The 26,660-nt window shown below is 53.3% G+C and overlaps 1 protein-coding gene across 12 annotated transcripts in view; it reads left to right on the top strand.

Moving 5' to 3' along the window:
- Positions 1-26,660, top strand: part of CEP164 (centrosomal protein 164) — a 67,115-nt gene that overhangs the window by 25,745 nt on the left and 14,710 nt on the right. For 8 of the 12 annotated variants that reach the window (XM_078432793.2, XM_078432788.2, XM_078432787.2 and 5 more), the window contains 11 exons: positions 630-785; positions 1,197-1,331; positions 1,951-2,028; positions 10,921-11,325; positions 12,297-12,377; positions 14,503-14,595; positions 19,351-19,436; positions 20,369-20,536; positions 21,422-21,535; positions 23,057-23,194; positions 25,810-26,010. In XM_078432793.2, the coding sequence (XP_078288919.1) occupies positions 630-785; positions 1,197-1,331; positions 1,951-2,028; positions 10,921-11,325; positions 12,297-12,377; positions 14,503-14,595; positions 19,351-19,436; positions 20,369-20,536; positions 21,422-21,535; positions 23,057-23,194; positions 25,810-26,010 (1,655 nt within the window). The remainder of the gene's footprint in view (positions 1-629; positions 786-1,196; positions 1,332-1,950; positions 2,029-10,920; positions 11,326-12,296; positions 12,378-14,502; positions 14,596-19,350; positions 19,437-20,368; positions 20,537-21,421; positions 21,536-23,056; positions 23,195-25,809; positions 26,011-26,660) is intronic. The other 4 variants (XM_078432786.2, XM_078432789.2, XM_078432791.2 and 1 more) reach the window with 4 other exon arrangements.

Genomic DNA, 26,660 nt, shown 5'->3' with positions numbered 1-26,660 from the left:
TTCCTCGTCAGTGGAGCGGGGCAAGAAAGTTCTTCTTTTGCCATTCATGTATTTTTTTTTCATAGTTGCTATTTATTTTAATCAAAGTAATACATGCCCATATCAAACAAAGGCAAGTAGTACCAAAAGGTGGGTAATGAAACCCAGCAGTTCTCTGGGCGCGTATACCCCTCCCCAGAGACAACTGCTTTCTTCTCGTGCGTACTTCCATATTTGTAAATAATACGCTTCGGCTGCTTTTGCTTGGTTCATCAGTTTTAAACTTCATCTATTGAGACTTCTCCCTCTGGTAGATGAGGCTTTTGTCTCTGCCCCCCCTCTGCCCCCCCCACTTCCTACGTGGCTTCTGAAAGGGGAGCAGAACCCTCCGCAGCATCTGCCAGATGTGAGACGACCGTTAGCTGTGCGCTAGCAGCAAAGTTAGGGGAATCAGCAAGCCAGCCTGTGATTTCTCACACAGTTGGCACAATGGTAATTTCTGGATGTTGTGTTTCATTAGCAGCCTCCAAACGGAGGTGGTTTAAATTTGAGCGGGCAGGATTTAGATGTTTTATTTTTATATCTGCTTCTGACACTCCGAGGGCCACGTGGTTTCTTGGGTTTGTAACAAGATGTTTTGTGTTGCCCAGGCCCCGGGCTCCTCATTAGCCCCAGTCCACGTCCCTCTTGGGGGCCTGGCTCCCTTAAGAGGCCTTGTGGATGCCCCGGCCTCTGCTCTTCGTGGATCGCAAAGCGTGAGCCTGGGGAGCTCAGTGGAATCTGGTCAGCTTGGAGAACTCACGCTGGTAAATGGTTTTTGTGTGTGTGTGTGTGCAGTGTATTTAGTTCCTGTGGGGCCTTCGTGTGTCATGCTAGGATCTATGGCCCACGGACGATAAAGAGAGGGCATGGGCTGAGCCCTCAAGGTTCATAATCAAGTTGGGAGGGCAGATCACACTTGTGTGATGCTGAACGTGGACTCTGGGCTGCAGAGGACAGGCCCACGCCATGGGGCCTGCAGTGCTAACTTTCCCATCCTGGTAGCCGGGGTGGTAGGAGTTGGAAAAGGGAGGGATCCGTGTGAGCTGGGATTGCCGGGGTCGGCTTCCTGGCCGTGGCAGACTTGTGCTGGGAGACAACCAAACCGAAAGAGAGTCGGGCAGGCATTCTGCAGGTCTTTCTGGTGTGTCCCTTGACTTTTCTTCTCTACTTTGGAGCCTCCACAGGGTCTCAAGACTTCTGCTTACACAAAGGGTCTCTTGGGCTCCATCCATGAGGACAAGAAAGCCCTCAGCCTCTTGGCTTTAGGGGAGGAGACCAACGAGGAGGATGAGGCAGAGAGTGACAACCAGGTAATGATGAATCCTCTTCCTGGCCTGGGAACCCTTTGTCCTGTTTAGAAAAGTTTTTTTTATTGTGGTCAAATATATATAACATGAAAGTTACCATTGTAATCGCTTTTAAGCGTGCAATTCAGTGTGATACAGCACCACTATCCATCTCCAGAACTCGCTCAAAATCCCGAACTGCAACTCTCTACGCATTGAACAGTAACTCCTCAGTGTCTGGTCTCCTCTCGTCTATGTTCCGTCTTTAATTTGCCTATTCTGGATATTGCATTTAAGTGGAATCATACGATATTTGCCACTTTATGTCTGCCCATCTTTTACATAGCATGTTTTCAGGGATCGTCATGTAGCACATATGGCTGGGTAATTCGTTGTCTGAATGTGCCACATTTTGTTAATCCATTCATCTGTTGATAGACGCTTGGGTTGTTTCCACCTTTTGGCTGACCTCTGCTGCTTTAAAAATAAGTCAAGTGATTTTCTAGCCCGCAGCTTCATTTCTTGCCCAGTCTATGTACCTCCTAGGTCTGACCGAGAAAGCAACAAACAAGGAGCTTCTTGGCCTGCATCCTGGGCTGACCAGCTTCCTTGACTTACCCCCTGTAATTGTGTTTGTTTTCAGAGTGTCCGCAGCTCAAGTGAGCTTCTTAAGAACCTGCACCTGGACATTGGGGCGCTGGGGGGTGATTTTGAGTATGAGGTAAGAGCCTGAAGCCCTGTAGACAATGCCTCAGCCTGGTATGCTCCTCCTTCCTTCTTAAGTCTTTCTCCTTGTGGGATGTGGATTTAGAAGGAGAACCATCTTGCCCCAAAGCTGTCTAGATGGGATTTCTGGGGTTTGGGGAAGCACAAAGGGGGAAAGGAATTAATCTGTTCACTCATTTGTCAGGTAACCACCACTGGTTGAGTGTTTCCGCGTGAGGCACTTTGCTGGGCGCCGTAGGTCACGCAGGCCTAAGTTAGATGTAATTACTGCCCTCTAAGGGTTTACAGCCTCACAGAAGAGAGACTTAAATTATTGGAAAACAGAATAGAGTGCAGTGAGGCTGTAAGGAAGGTGAGAGGGGACTTTAGGGTCTCCAAGCCACGTGGATCAACCAGGAAAAGGCTCTGTTGGGAAACTGACCTGTGAGGTGTGCCAGGGGGAGGACGACGCACAAGGCTGGCCAGGCAGCGGTGAGTGGGGAGGGAGAAGCCCACACGCAGCACTGCACAGGCAGAGGGTGCAGGGTGAGTTTGAGGAAGGTGAGGGCGTCTCTTTCGGCTGGCGTACAGAGCGCACGTAAGAGGTGGCCCATGGAGGTAGCTTGGGCTGGGTCACGGGGGACCTGAACGCCACCTGAGGAGTTTGAATGGGGTTACCCAGGCACTGGGAGCCAGCAGAGGTTTTGTAACAGAGGCGTTTCGTCCAGAGTCTTAACAGTGGTTGAATGTCGGCCACTGTACTGGGCCCGGTGGAGATACAGGTGTCGGTAAGATGGGTTTGGGCGGGCCTCGTGGAGTTTGCAGCTGGAGAGAGAAAGAACACTTGGTACTTGGTGTTTAGTGAGTGCTCAGAGTTGAGTAAATGACTGTCCAGGCAACCGTAAAGCAGGGCAGTATGTGCAAAGGGCTTGGGTGCAGGTGCCCGCTTGGGGGGAGCTCTTCGGGGGAAGAAGTTACTTGTCTGGAGATCAGGAAAAACTTGAATAGATGACATTTAACCTGGCTCTTGAAGAGTAGGTAGGTTTTAGACATGGGGGTGTAAGGGATATTTTAGGCAAGTGAACAGCTTGAGCAAAGGCGCGGGGCCTGGGAAATGCAGACTGTGGACGGGAATAGCTTCCAGACTCTCCCCACAGTAGTCCTGTCGCTTCTGATCTCTGTCCCCTTGTCTGTCCTCTGTTGCCACCAGAATGTTCTTTAAAACAAACAAAACCCAAAACTCAGCATGGTGTTGTAATACTTACAACCCCCCATTGTGTTTTTCTACTTGAAAAGGAACATTCCCTACTAGATACCCTTTGTCTAATAACTAATATTTATTAGTTTTTAAACAGTTAGGATTTCTCCCCATATTCCCTAGGCATTCACACAGCCAGTAAATCATCAAGTCAACAGCTCAGATTTCCCCAAACTTTTAAATACTGATAGCAGGCTGAATTACGCTTTTCACAAGTCTAACATATAAAACTCTTTGACAGGGGTGCCTGGGTGGCTCATTCGGGTAAGCGTCCAACTTCAATTCAGGTCATGATCTCACAGTTCATGGGTTGGAGCCCTGCGTCAGGCTCTGTGCTGACCGCTCAGGGCCTGGAGCCTGCTTCGGATTCCGTGTCTTCCTCTGTCTCTGCCTCTCCCCTGCTCGTGCTCTGTCTCTCTCTTTCAGAAATGAACTTTAATTAAAAAAAAAAAACAAAAAAAAACAAAAACAGGGGTGCCTGGGTAGCTCAGTCAGTTAAGCGTCAGACTTCGGCTCAGGTCATGATCTCGCGGTTCGTGGGTTCAAGCCCCGAATCGGGCTCTGTGCTGACAGCTCAGAGCCTGGAGCCTGTTTCAGATTCTGTGTCTCCCTCTCTCTCTGCCCCTCCCCCACTCGCGCTCTGTCCCCCCCTCTCAAAAATAAATAAACGTTAAAAAAAAAACCCAAAAAACAAAAAAAAACAAAAACTCTTTGACATACTTGAAACACTTTCAAGACACTGACCACTCACATTTTGCTAGAATGATCACAAAGCTGACCAGTAAAGCAACAGTGCCTGTATCATAGATTTAAGTTTGTTTTCTTATTATCTCTTACTATGTCCTCATCATCCTTTATCATAACTCTTATTGTTTCTGACTCTTGCTTCTTGATCTTCAGCTCACCTCAAGATCCAGAGTTAATGTCTTGGTGGACAGAGATTGCAGATGCTGGCTGACAGGCCCTGGGATGTAGGGAGGCCTTCCCCGGGTGGTTCAGCTCTAGCCATTGGGCAGACCCTGTTTTTATTGGTCCTCTATTACCCCAGAAACTGTCCAGATTCTTGGCTGTGCAAAATCAGATAGGTTTTAAAAAAATTTTTTTTTTAATGTTTATTTTTGATAAACAGAGACAGAGTGCAAGTGGACAGGGGCAGAGAGAGAGGGAGACACAGAATCCAAAGCAGGCTCCAGGCTCCAGGCTCCGAGCTGTCAGCACAGAGCCTGACACAGGGCTCGAACTCACAAACCATGAGATCATGATCTGAGCCGAAGTCGGACACTTAAGCAACCGAGCTACCCAGGCACCCCTAAAAAAAATTTTTGATTTATTTTTGAGAGCGAGAGAGAGAGAGAGGGACACAAAGGATCCAAAGCAGGCTGTCAGCACAAAGCCTGATGTGGGGCTCAAACCCCAGCTGTTAGATCATGACCTGAGCCGAAGTCAGTCGCTCAACTGACTGAACCACCCAAGTGTCCCTCAGATAGGTTTTGATGGTGACTTTAACACTTTCTGTGAAATGTGACACTTCCCTCCCGCCCACCCCCCATCTTTATCATCAACCTGATCTGTGTTTACTTTGAAACTGTTCCCCATGAGTGGGGCCTGGTCTGTTTGTACTGCATCCAAAGCCTTCTCGGTGTGTTTGATTCCCTGAAATGACAACTTTGTTTCCTCTTGCCTGCCACTAAGACCTTACACTGCTGATGTGAGCAGTAGCTCACGTGTGAAGCCTAGAAGGATGACCATGAACTGAAGAGGGGCATCAGGGGGACCTACTGGCTTTTGGAGGAAGTAGAAGAAAGTCTCCAGGAGACTGAGCACATTGGGAGTAGAGACTCTGCCCTATTCATGTGTACATGGCCGGCTCTGGCCCACTGCTTGGAACCTAGGAAGCATGTGGGTATGTTTTGCTGAGTGGCTGAGAGAATGAATAGGTTAATGAATGAGAGTGAGCCCTGCCAGGACAAGGAGGGGATCCCTTCAGGTTGTATGGTGCTTTTTTCTTCCCTTGGCTGTCCCAGGTCCTGACCAGAGTGGATACTCCTGCTGTCAGCGGGTGGATTGAAGATCCCACTGTGGATCAGTCATGGTGCACTTAGACTTTGGGCTGATTTTTGCTTCATAAATGTCAACAAAAAGGGGATCTTTGACACGTCCTGGATTTCCAAAAGCTTCCTTCTGATGATTATATGCTTCTTTGGGGGGAGTGGGAGCCTTTAAACATATTTTTTATAACCTCTTTAATAGAAATAGGCAACTCAGCAGGGGAAGTGTCTCTAGCATCTCAGCAGATTTCATTCTTTTGTCACATGGAGTGTTGGGTTCCTGTGGTCTAACCCTGGGAGGAAGTGGGGCTTTTCCAGGCAGAGAAAGAAGGGCAGTGCTGAGGATGAACAGGGGTTTCAAGAGAGACAAAGCTGCCTCTGTTTGGACCACACCCTTTGAAAATGGCGTTTGTCCCAGTTTATAGACTCTGGATCCTCTGAGCTGCCCCTTTGTTCCCGCTCTTGGGCAGCACCCCAGACAGCCCTGGGTGGAAGTGTCCTGCCGAGCTTTGTGCTCCCCTGTCTCTGTGCCATCAACAGTCACTTTGCTCATGATTCCATGAGAGGGCAGTAGGGTGGCGAGAATGTCTGCTTCTCTCTCTCTCTCCTTCCCCCTCCTCTCCTGCTTTCAGTGTAAACCCATTTCTAGTCTATTACAGAATCAAAGGGGATAGGTTCATGGAACAGACTCTGAGAATGGGTGTGAGTGAGGAGGGGAGGCAGAGGGGTGGGTGAGCAGGCAGTGTGTGGCCTCGTGGGGCTGGTAAGAACCCATCATTGGATCAAAGGAGAGGGAGGAAGCTGGGCTTAGAAATAACAGGATGATGTCAGTGTGATTGGGAAGTGCTAACAACATGGGGTGGGGGACAATGCAAAGACTTGAGACCAGCTGGGTGGGAATGAGACGTGGCAAATAACCTAACTGATGGTTGGCTTAGGAGGTTCAGCTCCCCCGGCCCCCACTCTCTCCCTCCCAAGCCATGTGGATTATAGTAGCCCCTGCCTTTTGGGGGGTATGTTAAATATTCATGAAATCTCTGGCACCGCCTTCCTCACGCAGATGACAAGGTTGTTTTTGAAAAGGCAGCAGATATTTGCCTTGAGATACTCAGGGGCCTGGGGCTGTGACAGGAGGAGGCAGAGCACAGATCAGCTCAGAGCAAAGCGATGCCGAGGGGGCAGCGCTCGCCCTGGTCTGTGTACCCCACAGAACCCCGATGTGGGAGGCAGTACGCCGGGGCCTGGAATATGCGTCCTGGGCAGGTCTCGGCCCATGGGGTGGCGACGAGCAGGGCTGTGAAGGGTGAGGGGTCTGGAGTCAGGTGGATTTTCCCAGCACTCTGTCACGCACTGCGTGTAATCTGCAACCAGTGTCCAGTCTCCCTTGGACGTTACCTCTGACTGTTGAATTGCTGCACTTGGTTGGACACGGGCTCAGGGGATGCGAACTCCTTTATTTTAGTATTAGCCATGTTTTAATATCTTAATATTCAGGGCCTCTGCACTGGCAGTGTGGAGCCTGCTTGGAATTTTCTCTCTCTCTGCCTCTCTCTCTGCCCCTCCCCCCACTCCCCCTCCCCCCTATGTGCGTGTGTGCATGTGCTCTCTCTCTCTCAAAAATAAATAAACTTTAGGGACCCCTGGGTGGCTCAGTTGGCTAAGCATCTGACTTTGGCTCAGGTCATGATCTCTCGGTCTGTGGGTTCAAGACCTGTGTCGGACTCTGCTGGCAGCTTGGAGCCTGGAGCCTCCTTCAGATTTTGTATCTCCCTCTCTCTCTGCCCCTCCCCCCACTCGTACTCTGTCTCTCTGTCTCTCTCTCTCAAAAATAAACATTAAAAAATACATAAAAATAAACTTTAAAAAAATCTTTTAAGTTTTTTAATGTTTATTTACTTTTGAGAGAGAGACAGACAGACAGTGTGTGAGCAGGGGAGGGGCAGAGAGAGAGGAAGACACAGAATCCGAAGCAGGCTCCGGGCTCCAAGCCGTCATCACAAAGCCCAATGCGGGGCTTGAACCCACAAACCATGAGATCATGACCTGAACACAAAGTCGGATGCTTAACCGACTGAGCCACCCGGGCAACCCTAAAATGGTATCTTAATGTTTAGGTAGACAGGATAGTCTACACCCCTTGATGGGAAAGTCTTTTGAAGAATTTGAGCTTGAGAAGGGCATAGACTGGGCGTCACAGCCTTGCGGCCTGACTACATTCTCTCATGTATACAAATGGGAGTCTCCATCTGTGTCAGGTGTCCTCGGATTTTGGATAGGCTACTTGTTTTTCCATCATCTTGAATATTCATAGTTAACATTGTTTAGCTATTTTCCATTTAATAAGCACCGTATTAAATAGAGTCTAATCCCTGCGTAACCTTGTAAAATAAATTGTACATCTGACTTTCACAGAGTAAGAACTCCTCTATCTGCATGACACCCTCATTTTGAAAAATCCGGTCAACAAGTATTCACTGCGCACTTATTACGTGCCAGATTCTAGGCACTGAGGATAGCAGGGAGCTGATCTGGTAAGGGAAACCCATAGGAAGTCAGCAGTGACGATACAGTAGATGTTGTGACAGGATGGAAAGGCTCATCTCAGGACAGCTGCCCCAGGGATCAAGGAGGGCTTCCTGGAAGATGTGATACCGTGAGGACCAGAGGGAGTTTGTTAGGGTAGATCGTGTGTGTGTGTGTGTGTGTGTGTGTGTGTGTGTGTGTGTCGAATGTGCATGGCATCTCAGGAGCAGGGAGGGGTCTTCCTGGAGCTGGGCCCTGGCAGGTGGCTCTTGAACACTGGGGGGCCCCCCAACCACATTGGGGTGGGTGCTGAGGATGCAAGCAGTGACCTTGTCCTGTGCTGTGCAGAGTGTGTTGGTGGAAGAGGAGGCTGATTGGGGCCGTCCTGATTGCCCTTTGAGCTTCTTCCCGCGGCAGGCCCTCGAGGGAGGCAGGGGAAGCAACTTGGTGGGGATCAGAGGGTTGACCGTTTGCTAAATGAAGTGAAGTAACCAACAACAACAAAAAAAAGGTGCATGGCAAAGAGGAAAGTGGCACAATGTTTATCCATAGGAGGAGAGGACGCCTGCAGGGTGTGGCTGCCTGTGCCCCGTGAGAAGCGGGCAGGGGCTGGGCGAGGAGCCATGGGCCATGTGGGGAGATGCGGACTTTATCCCGAAGGCCACACGTGCTGCTGTGGTCTGACCCTCCTTTGTCCACTAATCCGAGGTCTGTTGCCTTTTTCTCTTCATGAGATGACCGCGGCCAGGATGGATTGGCTCTGCTTGCTTTTGGTAGAGTGTGGCTGGCCAGACACCCCTCTCTCATCCTCAGGAACTCCCACCTGCTGGGAGTCCGTGGAGGCCCCTCAGACTGGGCACCGAACTCCTGCTGAGTGTCGGCCGCGGTTGCGGTATCGGGACGGGGAGACCTGGCCCCGCTCTGCACGCGTTTCTCTTGAAGGCGAGCTGTTCCTCTCGGCCCTTTCTCTTAGCCCGGAGACCTTGGCGAGGCTACGGATGTCGGGAGGACGGGCGGCACCAGAGGGTGCCCTGCCCAGGCCTGAGGGAAGCCGCCCCCTCCTCCCTTTCACCTTCTGCTTTTCTCCCTGGGACAGGCCTGGGGCTGATGACAGTATCACCACTGTGTCCCCGGTCCCTCGCTTTGGGCAGCAAAGGCTCAAAACCAGGGCTCTCTGGGACATTGCCCTTTTCTCCATTCTCAGCTGAATTCCTTGAGGGCAGGATCTACGTCTTGTTAATGTGTGGGTCCCCGGGCAGTGTCTGGCACATAGAAGGCACCCGATGAATGACTGTGTGCATCTCACAGTAAGACATTAGTTAACATTTATGGAACACCGAGAGTCTTCCAGGCACCGTTCTCAGTTCTTGAGCTCACTTAGTGTTAACTCAATTAACCTTCCCCAAGCCCAGTGAGATAGGCCCTCTTGCGTCTCCATATTTTAGAGGAAGAAACTGAGGCACAGGGAAGTTAAATCATTTGTCTAAGGTCACTGTAAGTGTGGGGCCAGGATTTGAACCCAAGTAGTGCGTCTCCAAAGCTGAGCTCTGAACCGCCCTGCTTTCCTGCCTCTCAGGCATCCTTGGAAAGTTTGGGTTGACTTGTCCTTAGGCTGTTAGACCTGCAGGCGGATGGTTGTGTCTTTGTGTTCAGTAGATGCTTTGACAGACAGACAGCATCTGAATGCTGCGTTTAGGGCTTCTCCGGGGACCACTGAATTCTAGTCGTCAGGCCCCTTGTTTGAGTTTCCAGGTTGAGGAAACAGGAAGTCTCAAAAATCCCTGCTCAGAAGTTACTCACCCTGGCAGCCCCAGTGATGTTTTCTGGGAGGAGGGCTTTTCTGTATTTCAAGGAAGGATTTGCTTTTTCTATGTTGGCCAGCTTGAAAGGTTTTTCCTAGTCTTCCGAAAAAATATTTTTTTTAACGTTTGTTTATTTCTGAGAGAGAGCGAGACGCAGAGTGCGAGCAGGGGAGGAGCAGAGGGAAAGGGAGACACGGAATCCGAAGCAGGCTCCAGGCTCCGAGCTGTCAGCACAGAGCCCAATGTGGGGCTCGAACTCACGAACCGTGAGATCATGACCTGAGCTGAATAGTTGCTTAACCGACTGAGTTACCCAGGCGTCCTGGTTTTTCCTAGTCTTTAAAGTGAGGTTTGTGTGTGAGAAGCAGGGTGTGGCAGCTGGAGAGGGTGCTCCTTTTGAGACACCCTGCTAAGGGCACCACAGCAATGACAGCCTCCAGCTGCAGCACTTTGATCTACCCTGGCTCATGCCAAGGCCATGCTTGTTGATGGAGAGCAACAGACCCCAGAGCAGGACCTTTTCTGCCAGATGTGGGACTCTGCCGCGCAGGCCAAGACTTCCTCAGAACTGGGCCCTTCCTGAGGCCACACCTGTTCCGGCCCCTGTCCCACCCTCCCTGTCATAGGTCAGACCTGTGTTCTGAAGGTCTCCCGACCCCTGTATCCTTCATAGCCGTTTCCCTCCCAGTTCGTCTTATCTTGGCTTCTTTCTGCTTCTCAGAGTGTGCGGTTGACAGTGCCCCAGACTTGCTTGTACAGGGGAGGCTTTAGGAAGAGAGCCACCCTTATTGCTATTGAGGAAGGTCGGTTTTTTTTTCCCTGCTGCTTTTTAAAAATGAACAAATCGAAATTGTACACTTTGGTACTTTTTTTCTCCCATGTGATTTTCCATCATCATCACCATAAATACATATTGACTTTTTAAAAAATAAATATTGACTTCTGAGTCTGCAGTCTTATGATTTGGCTAATGGGGGTGGGACGAGGCATTTCTTACTTGAGAACATAATAGCTGGTGATGGAGTTCAGTGCACTGGTTTCTGAGCCTGTCAGTCGTCGGGTCCGGTTGGGTGTATGCAAATCACCAGAGACTTTTAGATTCAGTAGATCTGGAGTGGAACAGGGAATCTCTGTTTTAAATAGCTGTTGGGGTGTTTGATAACGGGAGCGCTGGCCCGTACGGGTCAAGGAATGACGGTTCCGTCTTGTTGCAAGTCTCTGAAATCATTTGATTAATTCTGATGCCTCCTTGTCTGACATGGTCTGCTGCCACCCAGGAGTCTCCAAGAACAAGCCAGCCAGAGGAGAAGAAGGATGCTTCTCTGGATTCAGAGGCTGCCGGGCCCCCCACTCCCGGCAAGCTCTTCAGCCAGGATGCAGACAGCAGTCTGAGCAGTGCCGATGGCACAGGGCAGCAGGGAAGAGGGGCGAGCGCGTGGCTCCTGGAGAAAGAAAAGGATGAGAAGAGTGATTCAGGAATACCCAAGAGTGGGGTGGACCCTGGGGGCAGTCAGCCTGCCAAAGCCAACAAAAAGGAGGCACCAGAGGCCCCAGCGGATGTAGGAGAGGAGGGTTCCAGGAAGGGAGAGGTGGAAGGAGGCGCCGAAGGAGGAAGGAGGCGGAAGGAGGAGCCCAAGGAGGAAGCCTCTGTCCAGAAAGAGAGCAGATCGGACGCCAGCGAGGTAAGGCCCCTGTCCCCTGGAAGTTGCCCCTCCTTCCCTGAGCTGCTCTCTTAAGCCCCGTGCAGATCCCCATCCCCACATCTTCATTACTGAGATGGGGAGCTTCATTTGCAGTCCCTGCAGTGGGCTGTCAACGTGGCTAGAACCCTTCATTGTGACAGATTTGCCCAGACCCAGCAGGCAGCCAGATCCTGAATGAAACTCCAAACCTGCTGGTGTTAGAAATTCAGGGTAGAAATTGGCCTTTCCGTTGGCACCCTCCCGGGATGTTTGTGTTCTTCTGTTCTACCTACTTGCTCTTTCTGCCTCCTCCTTGTACTTCTCGACACCAGTCAAGGGTTGCTGCTGTCTGTGTTTCAGTAGAGAGGGGAGGATATGGGTGAGGGTGGCAACCATTGGGAGCATTTTGCCCCAGGATCGGTCAGTTAGGCTACCAGAGGCTCCTCTCATTGATGGCCCGGGGGTCTTACTTTGGCAAGACCAGGCAGTGACACGGAAGTAGTTCCCGGTGCCTGAGGCATCTTCAGTCGTCTGACCCTTAGTCCTGCTCCTCTTCCAGCCAAATGGGGAGGGGGTTCATTTAAAGGGTGTTAAGCTACTTCTTGGAGAAGACAGTCCCGTTCTGTTTTCTAGGACAGCAAGAAGCCTCCCTGCTGCCCACTTTCCAACCGTCTCCTCTCCACTTCACTTGGCTTTCCTTCCAGGTGTAAACCCTTGTTGACCCGAGTCAGAGAGTGGCTGTCCCTATGTAGCTGGGCTGGGCTGTTCAGCCTGAGTGGGGTGGGCGCTGCTGCGTGTGTCCAGAAAGAAGTGGAGGGTCCACAGCCCCCTTTCAGGTTTTCTAGAAGAGGTGGGTTTTGGTTAGGTCTCGAGCTGCATTGGCACCTTGGCCTGAACGGAATTCCCTGGGAAGTGATCCCAGCCCTCTCTGCTCCGCTCTGGGTGACGTCTCTATGGGTCTGTTTCCCCAGGAGTTGGAGATCAGCGAGCAGGTGAAGGAGCTGCAGCTGTCAGACTCCGCGGCCTCTGACCCCAAGTCCTTCCTGGAACTGGTGAGTCTGAGGGGGGTGGGGCAGCAGCGTGGAGTAAAGCGCGTGGCTTTGTGAGCCCCTGCGGTTCGTTTTGCCTGGCATCACACAGCTTGTAGGTGGGAAGTCAGGACTCAAACCTGGATCTTGTCTAACTCTGGTCTCTCAGCCCATTAGCTAAGAGTAAACGCTGCCTACTTCACAGGTTTGCTATGAGAAGAAGGTGAGGCAAAGAATGTAAAACGTTAGCCTATAAACATCAAATAACTATAAGCTATTATTACTGTTTCTTGTTTCTGCAGTGGGAATTGTCTGGGAGATACGTGACCTAGAGCCTCTGGGCTGTAGCAGAGACATTGCATGAATCTAGGAAGTTAGAGACTGGTTGTGTGTGTGTGTGTGTGTGTATTTGTATTTGTGGGACCACCAAGCAATGGCACGGCCCGGTCCTCAGGCTAGGAGGGCTGCTGCAATTACTGTTCCAAAGAGAAGACGTCATCCTGGAATGTTACCGGGCGTGGTTGCTTTGTCCCAGGCCTTCCACGCAGCCTGCTGTATCCTGGCCCCCTCTGCCAGGTCTGTACCTACAGGGAGTAGTTGAGGGTGCTTTTTGGCAGTGCATCACCTCTGGAAAGTGTGCTCCATCTGTTTGGAGGAGGCGGATCAAAGGGAAGGGATTAGCGGGAGAGGGTCAGGGATGAGCGGTAATGATAGGAGGGGGTGCAGAGGAATTAGGAGGCTGCGTGCTCTAGCCCCTCGCTGAGCCACGGGCTTAGGAGGCAGATGGCAGCTGCATTAAGTGGAGTAGAACTCTAACCGAAAGGAAAATGTCACCAAAAAAGAAAGCCCCTAAGCTAGGAAGGGAAGGCAGAAAGTCGTTGTTGGCAAAAACCATCGTGAAGAACAGGCATGTCTCAGGACTCTTGGAAGCCAGGGCTCCATCCCTTCTGAGGGAGTCACTGTGTGGACAAATGTGCCCATGAATGTTTTTCTCCTCTATGGGAGTGGGTGGGGGAAGCCATGGACAGCAGGACCAGACCTTGGCTGGGCATCCTGCCATGTATCAGGGCTGATGACAGAACTGTCCCTATTAGCATGCTGTCAGGTAGCAATCCTTCACTTGGTTCAGCAGGGCTCTTGGGCTTGGAGGGGGCAGGATCAGGGTCCTGTGGCAGCCAAAGGGCGACGGGGAGCTGGCACCTGTGTGGGTACTTGCCGCCTGTCCCAAAGAGAAGCCTGTGGACAGAGCACTGCTAATTAAGCCCCATTGTCCAGAAGGGCAGTGGGGGAAGGGAAAGAGAAAGCTGAGAACGGCCATCATGCCTCGTTTCAGTGCTGCCCACAGTTCTTGTGGGCACTTTGACCTCTCTCCTGGTACCCTGGTTGGCTCTCTCCTGGTGCCCAACTGGTGCCCTGGTTGGGCACCAGGAGGGAGAGACGACTGGAAAGTGACATGATTGGCAAAGAGCTTGGACTTTGGAGTCAGCCCAGGGCACATCTGACCACCAACCAGCCCCATTGTTTATCAGCTACGTGGCCTTGTGCGAATTACATGTCCCCTCAAACCTGCTTCCTTATCTGTGAGATGGTGATAAGGGTGTCAGTCTCACGGTTATTTTTCCCTCCATGGTTTTATTATGAAAAAAAAAAAAAAAGTTTTTTTTAAATATTTGAGAGACAGAGACTGTGTGGGTGGAGGAGGGGCAGAGAGAGAGGGAGACACAGGATCCGAAGCAGGTTCCAGGCTCTGAGCTGTCAGCCCAGAGCCCAACCCGGGGCTCAAACCCACGAACTGTGAGATCATGACCTGAGCCGAAGTTGGACGCTTAACCCACTGAGCCACCTAGGTGCCCTGGAAAATTTCAAATATACAGAAAAATTAAAAGGATTTTAGAGTGAATACACACATACTCACCACCTAGGGTCTTCAGTGAACATTTTACCATACTTGCTGTATCACATGTCTTTCCAGATTAGTCACAGTGTGATTTTGAAGATGAGAATAATCGGTAGATGTAAAAACCTTTAGTGCGGTGCCTGACCCGTAGTGGGCCCCTTTCTGGAAGGTGGGGGGTGGAGGAGAGGCCGTGACACGGACGATGCCGACCGTGACAGGGGCAGCGCTGACCTCCCCCTCCACTCCCTCTAGGACTTCGGTTTTCGCAGCCGGATCTCAGAGCACCTGATGGATGTTGACGTGCTTTCCCCAGTCCGCCGGGAGGGGAGTCTCTCTGGATGCTGGGTAACCCGAGCTGAGCCCTGCTTGTCCCGGACTGTGTTTCTGGGAGTCCCCTTGCTTCTAACTCAGTAAGGCATGGCCCGGGCTGTGTCTGTGAAGGCCTCCCAATCATTTCTGCTCTTTGCTGCTCTGAATTGAGTCATCCTCCCTGCCGCCTGCAACAGACATTTATCTGTTCATTCGTTTATTTAGCAACGACCAATTTGACCAACTGGTCAAAGGTTGACCCATTTGCTCATGTGCAAAGCTCTGTATAGACTGTGTTTCAAGGCACTTGCCAACCTGGCCCATTCAGCCTCTTGCAGCCTCTTGCAGCCTCTTGCAGCCTCATCCTCAGAGCACCTGCCACACACCGGCTGTGCCCACTGAGCGCTCGCTGTTCCCGGGGCACACGATCCACCTCCTTCACTGCCCTGCCTGCCGTTTGGTTTCCCCTTTTGTTCCGAGCCCCTTCTTGGTCTTGGAGGCCCACCTCTGACGTCACCTCCTCCAGGCAGGGTGAATTGTTCTGTCCTTTTGCTACCCTTAGTGCTGCTCCTTTTGGTTGACGGGTCTTGGGTCTGTCTCCCTCCTAGATATAAGCTCTGTGCGGGCGTGGGAAATGTCTGCCCCACAGAAGGGTAGGAATAGATAGATGACTCAGACACACGTCCTATCCTTAAGGAGCTTGAAGACAAGAAAGTCATTTTTTTTTCCCCCTCCGTGGGCTTAAGAGAAGATTTTGGCACATGGTGTCTGTAGGTTGAAGGGAGCATTTGGTTTGGGTGAAATGGAAGTTTGCCGAGTGGAACAAACAAGGTGTCCGATGCGAATCAGGTCTGGGAGCCCTTGGAGGACTAAGTGCCGAGTCAGGGTAGAGCTTTTAGGCCAGTGGCACTTGAGGTCACGTGCTCCTCTCAGCTCTGGCTGGTAAGCCTTGCCGTGCTACTGCCCAGCCAGCAGATCGAGGCCGGACCTTGGTCACACCTGTTTGTAGCGCTGGACGAAGGGTGTAAAGGCACACACATAGCGGGATTAGTGAGGAGGGGTTGGGAGCAGGGAGTTGGTAGGCCCTTTTGGCAGTAGGTAAGTGGGAAAGTCAGTGGGCAGGATGGATTTGCATAGCTCTGGTTCCAAACTCTAGCCAATATCCGAATCCTTGGAGGCTTTAAAAAAGAAAGATTTCTAGGTCCTGCCTAAGACCCAATGAGGCCAGCAGCCCTTTTTTGGCACATGCCGGTTGGCACGTAGGAGTAGCAGGGCCTGGCCTGGATCCGGTTCTCACGAGGCACTCTCTGAGGCAGACAGCCCCGGCACAGGAAATCCTAAGCTGGACCTCATGACCAGGGTGTTGGGGCACCGAGCAGTGCCAGGCACTCAGGTGCGCTGACCGCACAGAGCCCCTCGTGGGCCTTAGTTACTCCAGCTGTCTCCTGTCTTCAGGCCATGCGAGGGTTGAGCCAGGAGGTGGAGCTGAGGAGACAGGGGCAGCCCTTTGTGGCTCTGACAGCACCACAGGTGTGGTCCCCTTTGTCTTCGGCTCCTCCGGCCAGGGCCAAGGCAGAGGCTTAGAACTGAACTAAAGTTCTAAAAATTTCATGAAAAGTTCATAAAAATGTTTATGCAGCTTTTTTTTTTTAATGTTTATGTTTGAGAGAGAGACAGAGCATGAAAAGGGGAGGGGCAGAGAGAGAGGGAGACACAGGATCCGAAGCAGGCCCCAGGCTCTGAGCTGTCAGCACAGAGCCCGATGCGGGGCTTGAACTCATGAACTGCGAGATCATGGCCTGAGTTGAAGTCGGATGCTTAACTGACTGACCCACCCAGGTGCCCCTATAATTTTTTTAATGTTTATTTATTTTTGAGACAGAAAGACAGAGCATGAGTGGGGGAGGGACAGAGAGAGAGGGAGACACAGAATCCGAAGCAGGCTCCAGGCTCCAAGCTGTCAACCCAGAGCCCAATGCAGGGCTTGAAACTCACGAACTGCGAGATCATGACCTCAGTTGAAGTTGGATGCTTAACCGATTGAGCCCCCCAGGCACCCCTTACGCAGCTTTATCGAGATGCAGTGGACATATGATAAACTGGACTTACTTCACATGTGCCACTGGATAAGTTTTACCATATGCGTGTGCCTTTCATACCATCATCGTAGTCAAGATAATGATTATAATGAATTAGGAACATGAGTTTTATACTAAATTACAAAAGTGACCATGAAGTTGTTTCAAATAATCCAGAAGGTCAAAGCCTTCCACTTCCTGCAGGCTTACTGCCACAGGTGGGGACTATTAACGGTTTCCGTGAACACTTTTCGTGTGCCTTCCCAGAAAGTTTTCAGTGTACATGGAAGTCTGTGTCTGTTTTCCGTTTATCTTTTCCCTCCCCACAGAAATTGGGACTGTGTCACAAAAAGTGCTTGGCGATGTGCTCTTTAACTTAGAGAGCAGCTACGGAATAGGCCCTTGACTGATTTCTCAGTAATTTCAGATCTCCCTCACTCTCCTTACTAGTCGTGTAGCAGTGTGCTTTCTGAATGTACCGGGATTTATTTAGCCGGGGACCAGGTCATGAACACAAAACCCTGGAGCCGAGTTAAGGGTGGGCCAGCGGTGTCTTGAGCACAGTTGGGCCAGGGGTGTCGGGTGTGCTGGCCGTGTCCCCTTTCTGAAGAGTTCTTTTCTGGGGCAAAAGGGTCTGGGGATCAGCTGCTGCTCTACTCCAAGGCCCTCTGTCCGGGCACTTTCCCAAGGTGGCCCCTTCTGTCCGGCAGAGGGGCTCGTGTGTTTCTGGCAGCAATAGAGATGAAACAAGTAGGAGGCAGACAGACTTGGTAGCTCGTTCTTTCCGACCCACGGCTCAAGCCCCCCGTTTTTATCACGATCACCCCACTTTGCTGTCCACGTCCCATTGGGGTTTGTTGCGTAGAGTGTCCTGTGTGATTTTTTTTTTCTCCTTGCAAGTGACAGAGGGAGCCGTCTGCCGAGCTCGGTGTGATCCGTGGGGGAAGAAGGCTGGAAGGGACGGGCGGGGCGGGGCCGTTATCTGCAGGCTCTGGCCAGGCTGACGTGATGCAAAGTGGCAGTGCTGGCAGGCAGCCTCGTGCTGCAGGCACCGGCAGGTACTCACAGGCGGCATCTCTATTTTTAATGTAATTTGGGGGAGCTGGCTCCTAGCTCAGGCCCTGCCCTTCCTCGCCCATCCAGATGGTAGAGTCGGCCACAGCTGCTGGGGCTCCGGCTGCCAGCGGAGAGGCGTGGGAGGCCGTGTGCACGGGGCTGGGGACACGGCAGTGCGCCAGCCCAGCCGGAACCCCACTGGGGAAGACAGAGTGAGTTGTCTCCTGCCCTGCCTCTCCCGTTAACCCTCACGTCCCGGAACCGACAGGGCGCCTGTCATTGTGACAGAAGGGGTACGGGCCCTCGAATGGAGACGGGCACCGGCAGAGCTGAGGTTTTATGCCTTAGGCTGGGGAGAGGGGTGGAGAGGGGACACAGGCGCTGGCATTTGTGGCACGCCTTCCCTGGGCCACGAGTCAGGCTTTATGTACGTGATCGAATGTAATCGTCACCTAGAGCCCCATGAGCTGAGCTTTACTGTCCCATTTTATGTATTTGTTTTTTAAAAATGTTTGTTTATGTATTTGGAGAGGGAGAGAGAGAGCATGAGCAGGGGAGCAGCAGAGAGAGGTGGGAAGAGAGAATCCCAGGCAGGCTCTGCGCTGTCAGCACGGAGCCCGGTGTGGTGCTCGATCCCACACACCATGAGATCATGACCTGAGTTGAAATCAAGGGACGGATGCTCGACCGACTGGGTGACCCATTTTAGAGTGGAGGAGACAGACTCCCCAGCTGGGAACCAATGGAGCGCCACCCCCCCCCCCCCCCCCCCGGCACTCCTTGGGCAGCTTTATCGAGATGCAGTGGACATTTGATAAACTGGACTTACTTCAAAGGTGCCACTGGATAAGTGAAGTGGAAACACAAGAGCTTGAGTCCAGGCCGACTACACTGTTAGCCCCCTGGGCCCCCCCCTCACGGAAAATGATTGAACTTACAAAGAACAGCCCTCTTTTTCACCTGCTTGCTAAATTGGCCCAGACTCCCAAGCTTTAAAATGAGATTTTGGGTTTTATTTTTTGGACGGGTGGAGTAATCAGTCCCTGACTGGGAAGGGGGCATCATCGTCTACTGATGGGACCTGGGTCCTTGGGGGAGCCCAGAATGGGGCAGAGGAGCACCCTGTCTTCCTCCCTTCGGATGCCCAAATGGTGCTCTTTCTGTCTCGTTTCAGCACGTCCCCATCTCTCCAGGGTCCTTCCTTGCTAATGTGCTTGGCCGCTGCCCCAGTTCTGCCCGCTTGACTTTGCCGTCCCTGTACATCACCGATACTGGAGGTACAGGCCTCCGTGGATTCGGGGTGTTCACGGATGTCTCGGCCTTGTCTTGGCAACCGTCAGTGAAGGCTTCCAGTGACGGGAGGAAGGGTTTTCTTTCTTGTACGTGTTCGCCTTTAGCTTCTGGCTCTGCACGCAGTGACTGTGGCATCTGGCTCATCGTCCCTAGGCCAGCAAGGCCGGCCCTGGAAGCAGCTGCGAGCCTGGGGGCTTAGCCAGAGCTAAGTAGATGGGCCTCCTCTTCTGTGTCCCGAGTGGTCCTCATCCACTCAAGAGCCACCTCTCAGTGTGTCCTCCTAGGCCCGAGAGTTGGTTGGACGGTTGAGGGACCCACATGCAGACCTCTTCAGTAGGCACTTGCCACTGCTACTTGCCCACAGGCCCAGAGGTTGGGAAGAGAAGACAAGGACGGCAGCCAGTCCAGCCGAGATGAGCCACAGAGCAAGCGGTGCAAAGGCTCAGAGAGGTACGGTACGTGGGAGGCCGCCCTCAGGGGCTGTTGGGATGGTGTGGACTGGGGCAGAACCCCTGGGTTTGGTGTGCGTGGCTCATTGTGCTCCTGCCCGCGGGCAGCTGGTGAGCGGACTGGATGGCCTCGCAAAGTCTGTGCGTGTGTGCACGTGTGTGTATGCGAGCATGCCCTCTGACTCTGCACCGAGACAGGAGTGTGGGTGCATGTGGTGGGACTTTGTATACCGCTGTGGGCCAAGGCTCTGTGCTCTTCACTGGAATGGGTTAAGCTGTATGTGTGCCTGGTCATGGTCCAGGGCTGGAGGAACTTTCTAGAGGGTCAGTACTACAGCTTGGAGGTGATTTGGAGAGAGAGAGTGACAGACTAGGAGGGAGAGCGGAGAGACTAGGAGGGAGAGACCAAGGTTTCCCGCTTCTGAGGCTGGAGCCTGAAATGAGAGAGGGAAGGGCTGCTACCCTGGAAGAGGAGGAGGGGCAGTCCTCCTGCTTCTTGGACCTTGAAGAGCTGCCCGCATTCCTTCTTGCCTTTGTGCATTTTCTGCAGTCTGACCATTCGAGTCTGGTTCCTCTTTTTCTCCCTACTTTCCGCTCGGCTCTTGCATCCCTGCCTGGCCTCAGTGATGGTGAACGCTGGGAGCGGATGCACCCATGAGGGGGCCCAGCTCTCGCCCCTGGGCCAAGCGGATGCAGTGCAGGGACCCGGGAGGGCTGAGTCTAGTCCAGGCAAAGGGAGAGCTCAGTGGGGAGTCTCCCCCTCTTGCTTCTCTGGCTGCCTTGCCCTCCGTGGCTCCCCATGGATGCAGGGCCGGGGCTGGAGCCCTGCCTGGGAGGAGGAGTGGACCCAGGTCCACGTACCCCACTCGCCAGTTCTCTCCCTGCTCTCCAAATGGTGGGGCCTGACTCTGCTGCTCTGGCTGGTCTGACCAGGTCCTCTCCTCCACTTGTGCCTGGGAGGCGGCTCCAGAGTCCCCTTCGGAGCCAGGCCACCGAAGAAGGGCCTCCGGAGGCCTCTGAGGGGCAGCCTGAGCAGAAGCGGGCAGAGGAGCCCGGGGAGGACACTGCGGGCAGCTCCATCCCTGCCGGTTCCCTGAGGAGGTAAGGGGGACCTGGAAGCCTTCCAGGTGTGTAGTTGTGTGTGCGGGGGCCGACAGGGACTGGCAGGGGGTGCCTGGGGAAGTGAGAAGCCGGGGACGGTTTGCAGCCTAAGCAGCAACCTCAGGTTTCCATTTAGTGTCCCCCGTGAGCTGGAAAATGAGGAAATGTGCTTCTCCCTAGTCCTCAGTCTACAGCTAAAATTGGGGTGCCCCCTCCAATTAGGGGAGCCTGGAAACTCCTGAACCAGGAAGTATCTCTTCTGATCCAGCTGTCTTCCTGCTGGGGACCTGGGTCAGAGACTCTCCCCCACCTGAGCTGTGCTGTGCCTGCGCCCAGTCCCCACCTGCCAGTGCTCCCCACCCCTCCCGGCGGTCCTTCAGCAAACCCAAGTAGGGCCCCGTTGTATGCTGGGCCCCTGGGGGAGGGAGGTGCAGAGTCCTAGGCTTCCCTGAGGCCAGCTGAGAGGGCCTTCGTGCCCCAGCCTGGCCCAGAGCCTGGCGTACATCGGCCAGATCTTCTGTTCCCCCGGTGAGAGGAAGATGCTGGTGTCAGAGCTGGTTTTAGAGCACATCCAGCTGGGATGAGTCACTGAGAGAAGCCAAGCAGAGCGATGTTCAGTCAACAGCATCCGCTGCCTACCCCGCTGTGTGCCGAGCGGCTCCTTTGGCGCCGTAACCATGCACGGCCCACGTGGACGGGCCTCTGGTCTTCAGTGTAAACGGCCTGGGAAGAGGCAGGTGGGGGAGAGTGAGGCCTGAGATCAGGAAACTCAGCTGGGGCTACTTCCCTTGTCCTCATCACAGCTCTCTGACCCCGGATGGGTGCACTGGGGGCCTCTCGCCTTCCTACTGCTTTTAACACCGTTGCTTCCTCAATGCTCTCAAGGGAAGAGACCCCAAGCCCACCTGCCGCCCCCGAGAGGGGCAGGGAGCAGCGCTCCGGGGCCGAGGAGCCTGAGGAGGTGGCGGCCAGCCCTGCCGCACCAGCCTCTCCAGAGGTGTAAGGGCCGGTGTTCATGTCTGTCCCCGTCCTCCTTTGTGTCTGTGTGGTGTGAGTGCCCACCACTCCTGGGTGGTTGGGAGGGGATGCTGTTGCCCCTGCCCAGGGGGAGCGGCGGGGGAAGATTGCGTGTGCCCCTCATCGTGTGCAGCCGTGGTCACCGATCTGAGTGTGGGGTTGGCCAGGTCCCCGGGGCTCCTGGTCAGGGCCTGAGGTATGGAGGCGGAGGGGCGGGGGCACCTCCCGGGGTAGCAGTTTTTCCTGTTTTCCCCTCCACCTCGCACTATTTTTCGCTTTCTTAAAAACATTTTATTGAGGTGTTTACATACATGAAAGCACATATATCTGAACTGTACAAGTCAATGCACATTTACACGCAGATCAGATGTGGAACATTCCCGTCCCTTCAGGAAATTTCCTCACGCCCCTTTCCTCTCAATCCGCCACCCCAGGACACCGCTCTTCTGGCTTCTGTCCTGTAGATTCGTTTTTCCCATTCTCCAACGGGATGTAGACGGAGTTATGCAGTATCCGGTATATGTGTTTTGGGCCTGGGTTCAAAGCTCACCAGCACTTCTAAGACTTGGAGATCAGTGAGCTTTCCTCCTCCCATTTCCCTTTCCCCTCCCACCCCTTTTACAGATGAGGAGACTGAGGCTCACGTGAAGGGATCTGCCCAATGTCACGTTGCCGGTCGGTTGCATAACTAGGACGAGGCTCTGGTCCCTGGAGCCCTAGACTTCCGACTCAGCGTGCAGCCACGGCTCCTTTTCTCTACAGGGACAGAGAGGAGCCAGGGTTATGCAAATTTTCCCATCTGTGAACCGAGCGGTACAAAAGGATCATGAGCTCTTGGGACTCGGGCCGTTGACTAGAGACGGGTTCACTCACTGGTTACTCACAGGCAGTGCCGCCGAGGGCTGGCAGTGCACGTGAGCTCATGACTTTTGTCCTCACCACAGCACTGCAGAGTGATGTAGGGAAGGGACAGCCCCACTTCTCAGGTGGTGACAGCTCTGACCCTGAGGAATGACCTGGCTTTCCCAAGTCTCCTTGGGGGCTGTGGACAGCAGGTCAGGGTGTTTTCTACGAGGACAGGAGGCGAATGTGGTTCAGAGACAGGACCCTCTGGGCAGAGGTCAGAAGGCATCTTCCTGGCGCCTCTGGGAGGGAAGCTGGGCAGTGAGGCTCCTCCCATCTGTCTTGCTGATGAGTCCCCTTACTTTGTGTTTCTCCTCCCAAACCAACAAGGCCGCCCCTTCTGGGTCTCAGAGACATTCCTTGACCACACAGTTTACACAGAACCCTTAGGAAGTATCTTCTGTTCCTTTGCTGAGTCTTTTCAGGCCCCCTAACGTCCTTGTCATTCATGTTCACAGCTACGTTTCTGTGTTTTGTGAGGAGTGGCCCTGTGTCTGTGTTTCATTTGTTTGTACCTGCGGGGTTCTGATTTATGGAGGTGACTGAGTGACAACAACAGGCCGGTGCCATTAAGGAAGAATTTATTACTTACGCTTCCAGAGAGAAGAGGGCGTGCCACACCATGCCAGGCCACCTGGGGGATGACCAGGGTGTGTCAGGAGGCAGAAGAGGCGAGAAGGGAGAGCACAGCCTAGAGCCTTTGTTGGGGTTTCCCTGGGAAGGAATAGGCGAGGCAGGGTAAGTACCTTGAGTGAGTGTAGGACTGGACAGTATGAATGATTTTGGTGGGCTTTGGGCTATGGAGGTGGCCCTCCAGTTGCCTGGTGTGAGTTATGTAAGGAGATGCTTGTGGTCTAGCCTCCCTGGGGGATCGGTTGGTTTGCATATGAAAGACATGTTCTTTCATATACATATTTCATATACATATATATATTTTCATATACATGAAAGACATGTTCTTTCACATAGAGTTGGCTAATCCTTGGAGGGCCAGTCTCTCTGCCAGCAAACTTTTAAAGATGTCAAAACATCATCATCGTAAAATAACACCAAATAAAAAACCATGATTCATAGAATCCGTCACCTTTCACAGATGTTGTCAAGCCACGCAGGAGGAGTTAGGGGCAGAGGGCGGGCCAGCAAGCGCTGTGAGGCCAGAAGGCCTGGGTCTGGGACACAGGGATTGCCTCCCCTTGGTGATCCCGGCGTCTTTCCTGAGGTGCTTGTAGAAAGGGGGCCCGGGGGGGTGAATGAATGAAAACCCCTGGGTCGAGCACGAGAGGGGACAGGATCTCTTCGCGGTTGTAGTGGTGGCACAGCCATTTCCGAATGTCCTGGGTGCCACAGCCTCCCTCCTCCCCACCGCCTGCCCTCCTTGCTTCTTCTCTTTCTTGTCTCGCAATGACTTGGTGGCCGGCCTGAGGTGATTATGCCCGCACAGAGCCTCCCTCTTGGCCACCGACTGTCGGAAGCTGGGTCTCACTGATGCTGACACCCGAGGAGCGGCCTAGAAATCAGACCTGCCTCTTCTTCTGGAGGCTTCATCTTCCCGGTTGTCTCCTCAATCGTTCAGGGCATCGTTGACTGCCTTGGACCTAAGCTGGGCGTTTGGGATCATAGAGCTTTAAAACGGGGACACAGAGAAGAGGCCCGCGTGCCAGGTGTGCAGGCATGCTCGCCGGGGCGTGTGGCCCGGGCACGTGCTGCCACGCCGTCTGAGGCCCCATCTTTCCACAGCATCTATCCCTGGGCTCCACATAGCTCCGCAGCCCACAGGGGAGAGAGACATTAAAAGGTACCGTCTCAGGGAGAAAAGATGTTTTCAGCCAAGGCTGGAAATGAGTTGGAGGGTTGATGAGGCAGAGAGCTGGCGGGGGGAGGTCCTTTCCGAGAGCAGGACTCTCAGAGGAGGTGGCAGCCGCATCTCTCACATCTGCATCGGTTGGGCTATGTCAGGGGGTCTGGAGGAGAGCCGGGGACCGGAAGGGGGGCCGAGGCGGCGTTGAGAGCAGAAGACAATCGAAGGCACGACTCGAGGCCATTTCCAGGCTGAGTTATGATTTTAGGAAAGGGGGAAGGGAAGAGCTTTTTGGTGTTTCAGAGACGTCAGTAGCCTTTTATGTCTTCCTTCTCTCTCTGGTCTCGAGGGGCTGAGATGGAATTTCAAAGCCCGTGTTTTCTTCTGCCGTTCTAATCTGATCCCGCCTGCTGCCTTCCATCTGCCGCAGCGAGGGGAAAGGGGGTCCTGCGTCCCCAGTCGGGGGCCGGTTCCCCTCTGCAGCCCCTGCCCCACTGCTCCCCAGTGGACCGTGTCCACGCGCTGCTGAGGCTGACGGGGCCAGCGTGCCTGGCCTGCCGCCTGTGCACCATCGGGGCGGGTGGTGGGTGGTGGTTGTGAGGCGAGACCAGTCAGGTTGAGGGAGCTGGGGCTGCAAACTAGCACTGGCCTTTAGGAAGAAGCTGCTCTGGGGTGTGCAGTACTTTGACCCCTTGATGCTTTCATGGCCTTGAATGTTCTTGGGTTTCTCTCTGGGCATTTCCTTCAAGAACCAGAATACAAGCAATATAGCAACCTTCATATAGACATCTTTTTAACCTTTATTCCTCATCTCACCACCCACCTTGTGCATCCACATCGGCTCTGAATTTCTGTTACCCGTTTCCAAATATTGAGTTAACTCCAAGCAGATGCAAACGTGGCATCATCAAGGAGATTGGAGCGTGGCATTCTTGGTGCACTCTTGCTACACTCTTTGGCTTAGGGAGCAGTCTCCTGCCTGGCTGTTTAGGCAGCGTGGGAGGAGATTTCCTGTTCCTGGACCTCCACGGACTGTTGGGGGGTCTCAGGGCTAGGAGACATGCTGCGGCTTCTCTTGCTGGCTCATGAGCATTGGCCTGTGTTCAGTTTGGGAGGCAGAGAGTAGCCTCTGGGGGTGTCCCAAGGTGCTGGCGTGAGCCTCAAGTGGCAGGCAGAGCCCTAGTCGGGAGACGGAAATGGCCATGAACCGTCCTGGGGAAGAACCCACTGGGGACAGAGCTTCAGTCTTTCCCTATTGCTGTCAGCTCTTGAGCCACATCTTCAGGTTTGTACTACGGGCTACAACCTACCAGGTCCACTGAGAGCCTAGTATGGGCCGCCCTTCTTCCTGGACCGCCACAGTGAGGCTTGCCCTGTGAACAAATACTGCCTGGATCCTTGAGGGGGTAGCCTTCCTGCCTGCCCTTGTGTGAGCTGATTTGCGTATGTGATTCCTGACCCTGGGCCCTCCCTCCATTAGGATTGCGAGTGTGCTGTTCTGTGTGTGTAAAAGGTGGGATAGTAAAGCTAGTGAGTGTTGTTCTACCCTTGGCAGGCGAGCTACGGAGCCTGCAACTCCCCCAAAGCAGGCTTCCCTGAGGGCCATGGAGGAGGCCGTGGCCCACGACCTGGAGCAAGACCAGAGGCGGCTTCTGGAATCGAAACGAGAGAAGATTCAGCAGCTCCGGGAGAAGCTGTGGCAGGAGGAGGAAGAGGAGGTCCTCCAGCTTCACCAGCAGAAAGAGAAGTCTCTCAGGTCCTGTCCCTCCCCTTACGCAAGCTGCCTGGGTCTCGCGGTGACATGGGGAGGAAGGGACGCCCTCCTCCCACCCCGGACACTCATGGCCCCAGCAACACTCCTCCTTGGTGGCCTCTGTGGAGGAATGGGCTTCCTGGTTCCTCTCTTTGGGAGGGAGTTGGGAGGCGTGATAACAGCGGGACCAGCTGACAGTTTTTGGGAGATTACACGGGTCCACGTGCTTCATAGCTGCTAATTGGTTTCGTCCTGAGAGTGGGTCCCATGAGGTGTTGCTAGCAACCCTATCATGTTAAAGGATCTACCAGACGGATGAAGAAACTGAGGCACAGAATGGTTATTTAACTTGTCCAAGGTATTGAAGTTAATAAGCAGAGCCGGGGGCGCCTGGGCGGCTCAGTCAGTTGAGCATCCGACCCTTGATTTCTGCTCAGGTCACGATCTCAGCGTCGTGGGATTGAGCCTCATGTCGGGCTCCATGCTGAACGTGGAGCCTGCTTAAGATTGTTTCTCTCCCTCTGCCCCTTTCCCCCGTTCATGCTGTCTCTCTCAAGTAAATAAGAAAATAAATTTAAAAAATGCAGCAGAGCCAGAAGAACCCAGGCACTTTGTCCCTGGGGCCCATTCTTGGTAGTCATTGCCCTCTCTCT

The sequence above is a fragment of the Panthera onca genome, chromosome D1 (genome assembly GCF_046562875.1).
Source record: "Panthera onca isolate mPanOnc1 chromosome D1, mPanOnc1 haplotype 2, whole genome shotgun sequence".
In the NCBI taxonomy this organism is placed as follows: Eukaryota; Metazoa; Chordata; class Mammalia; order Carnivora; family Felidae; genus Panthera; species Panthera onca.
This window is presented reverse-complemented; position numbering and strand designations above follow the sequence as displayed.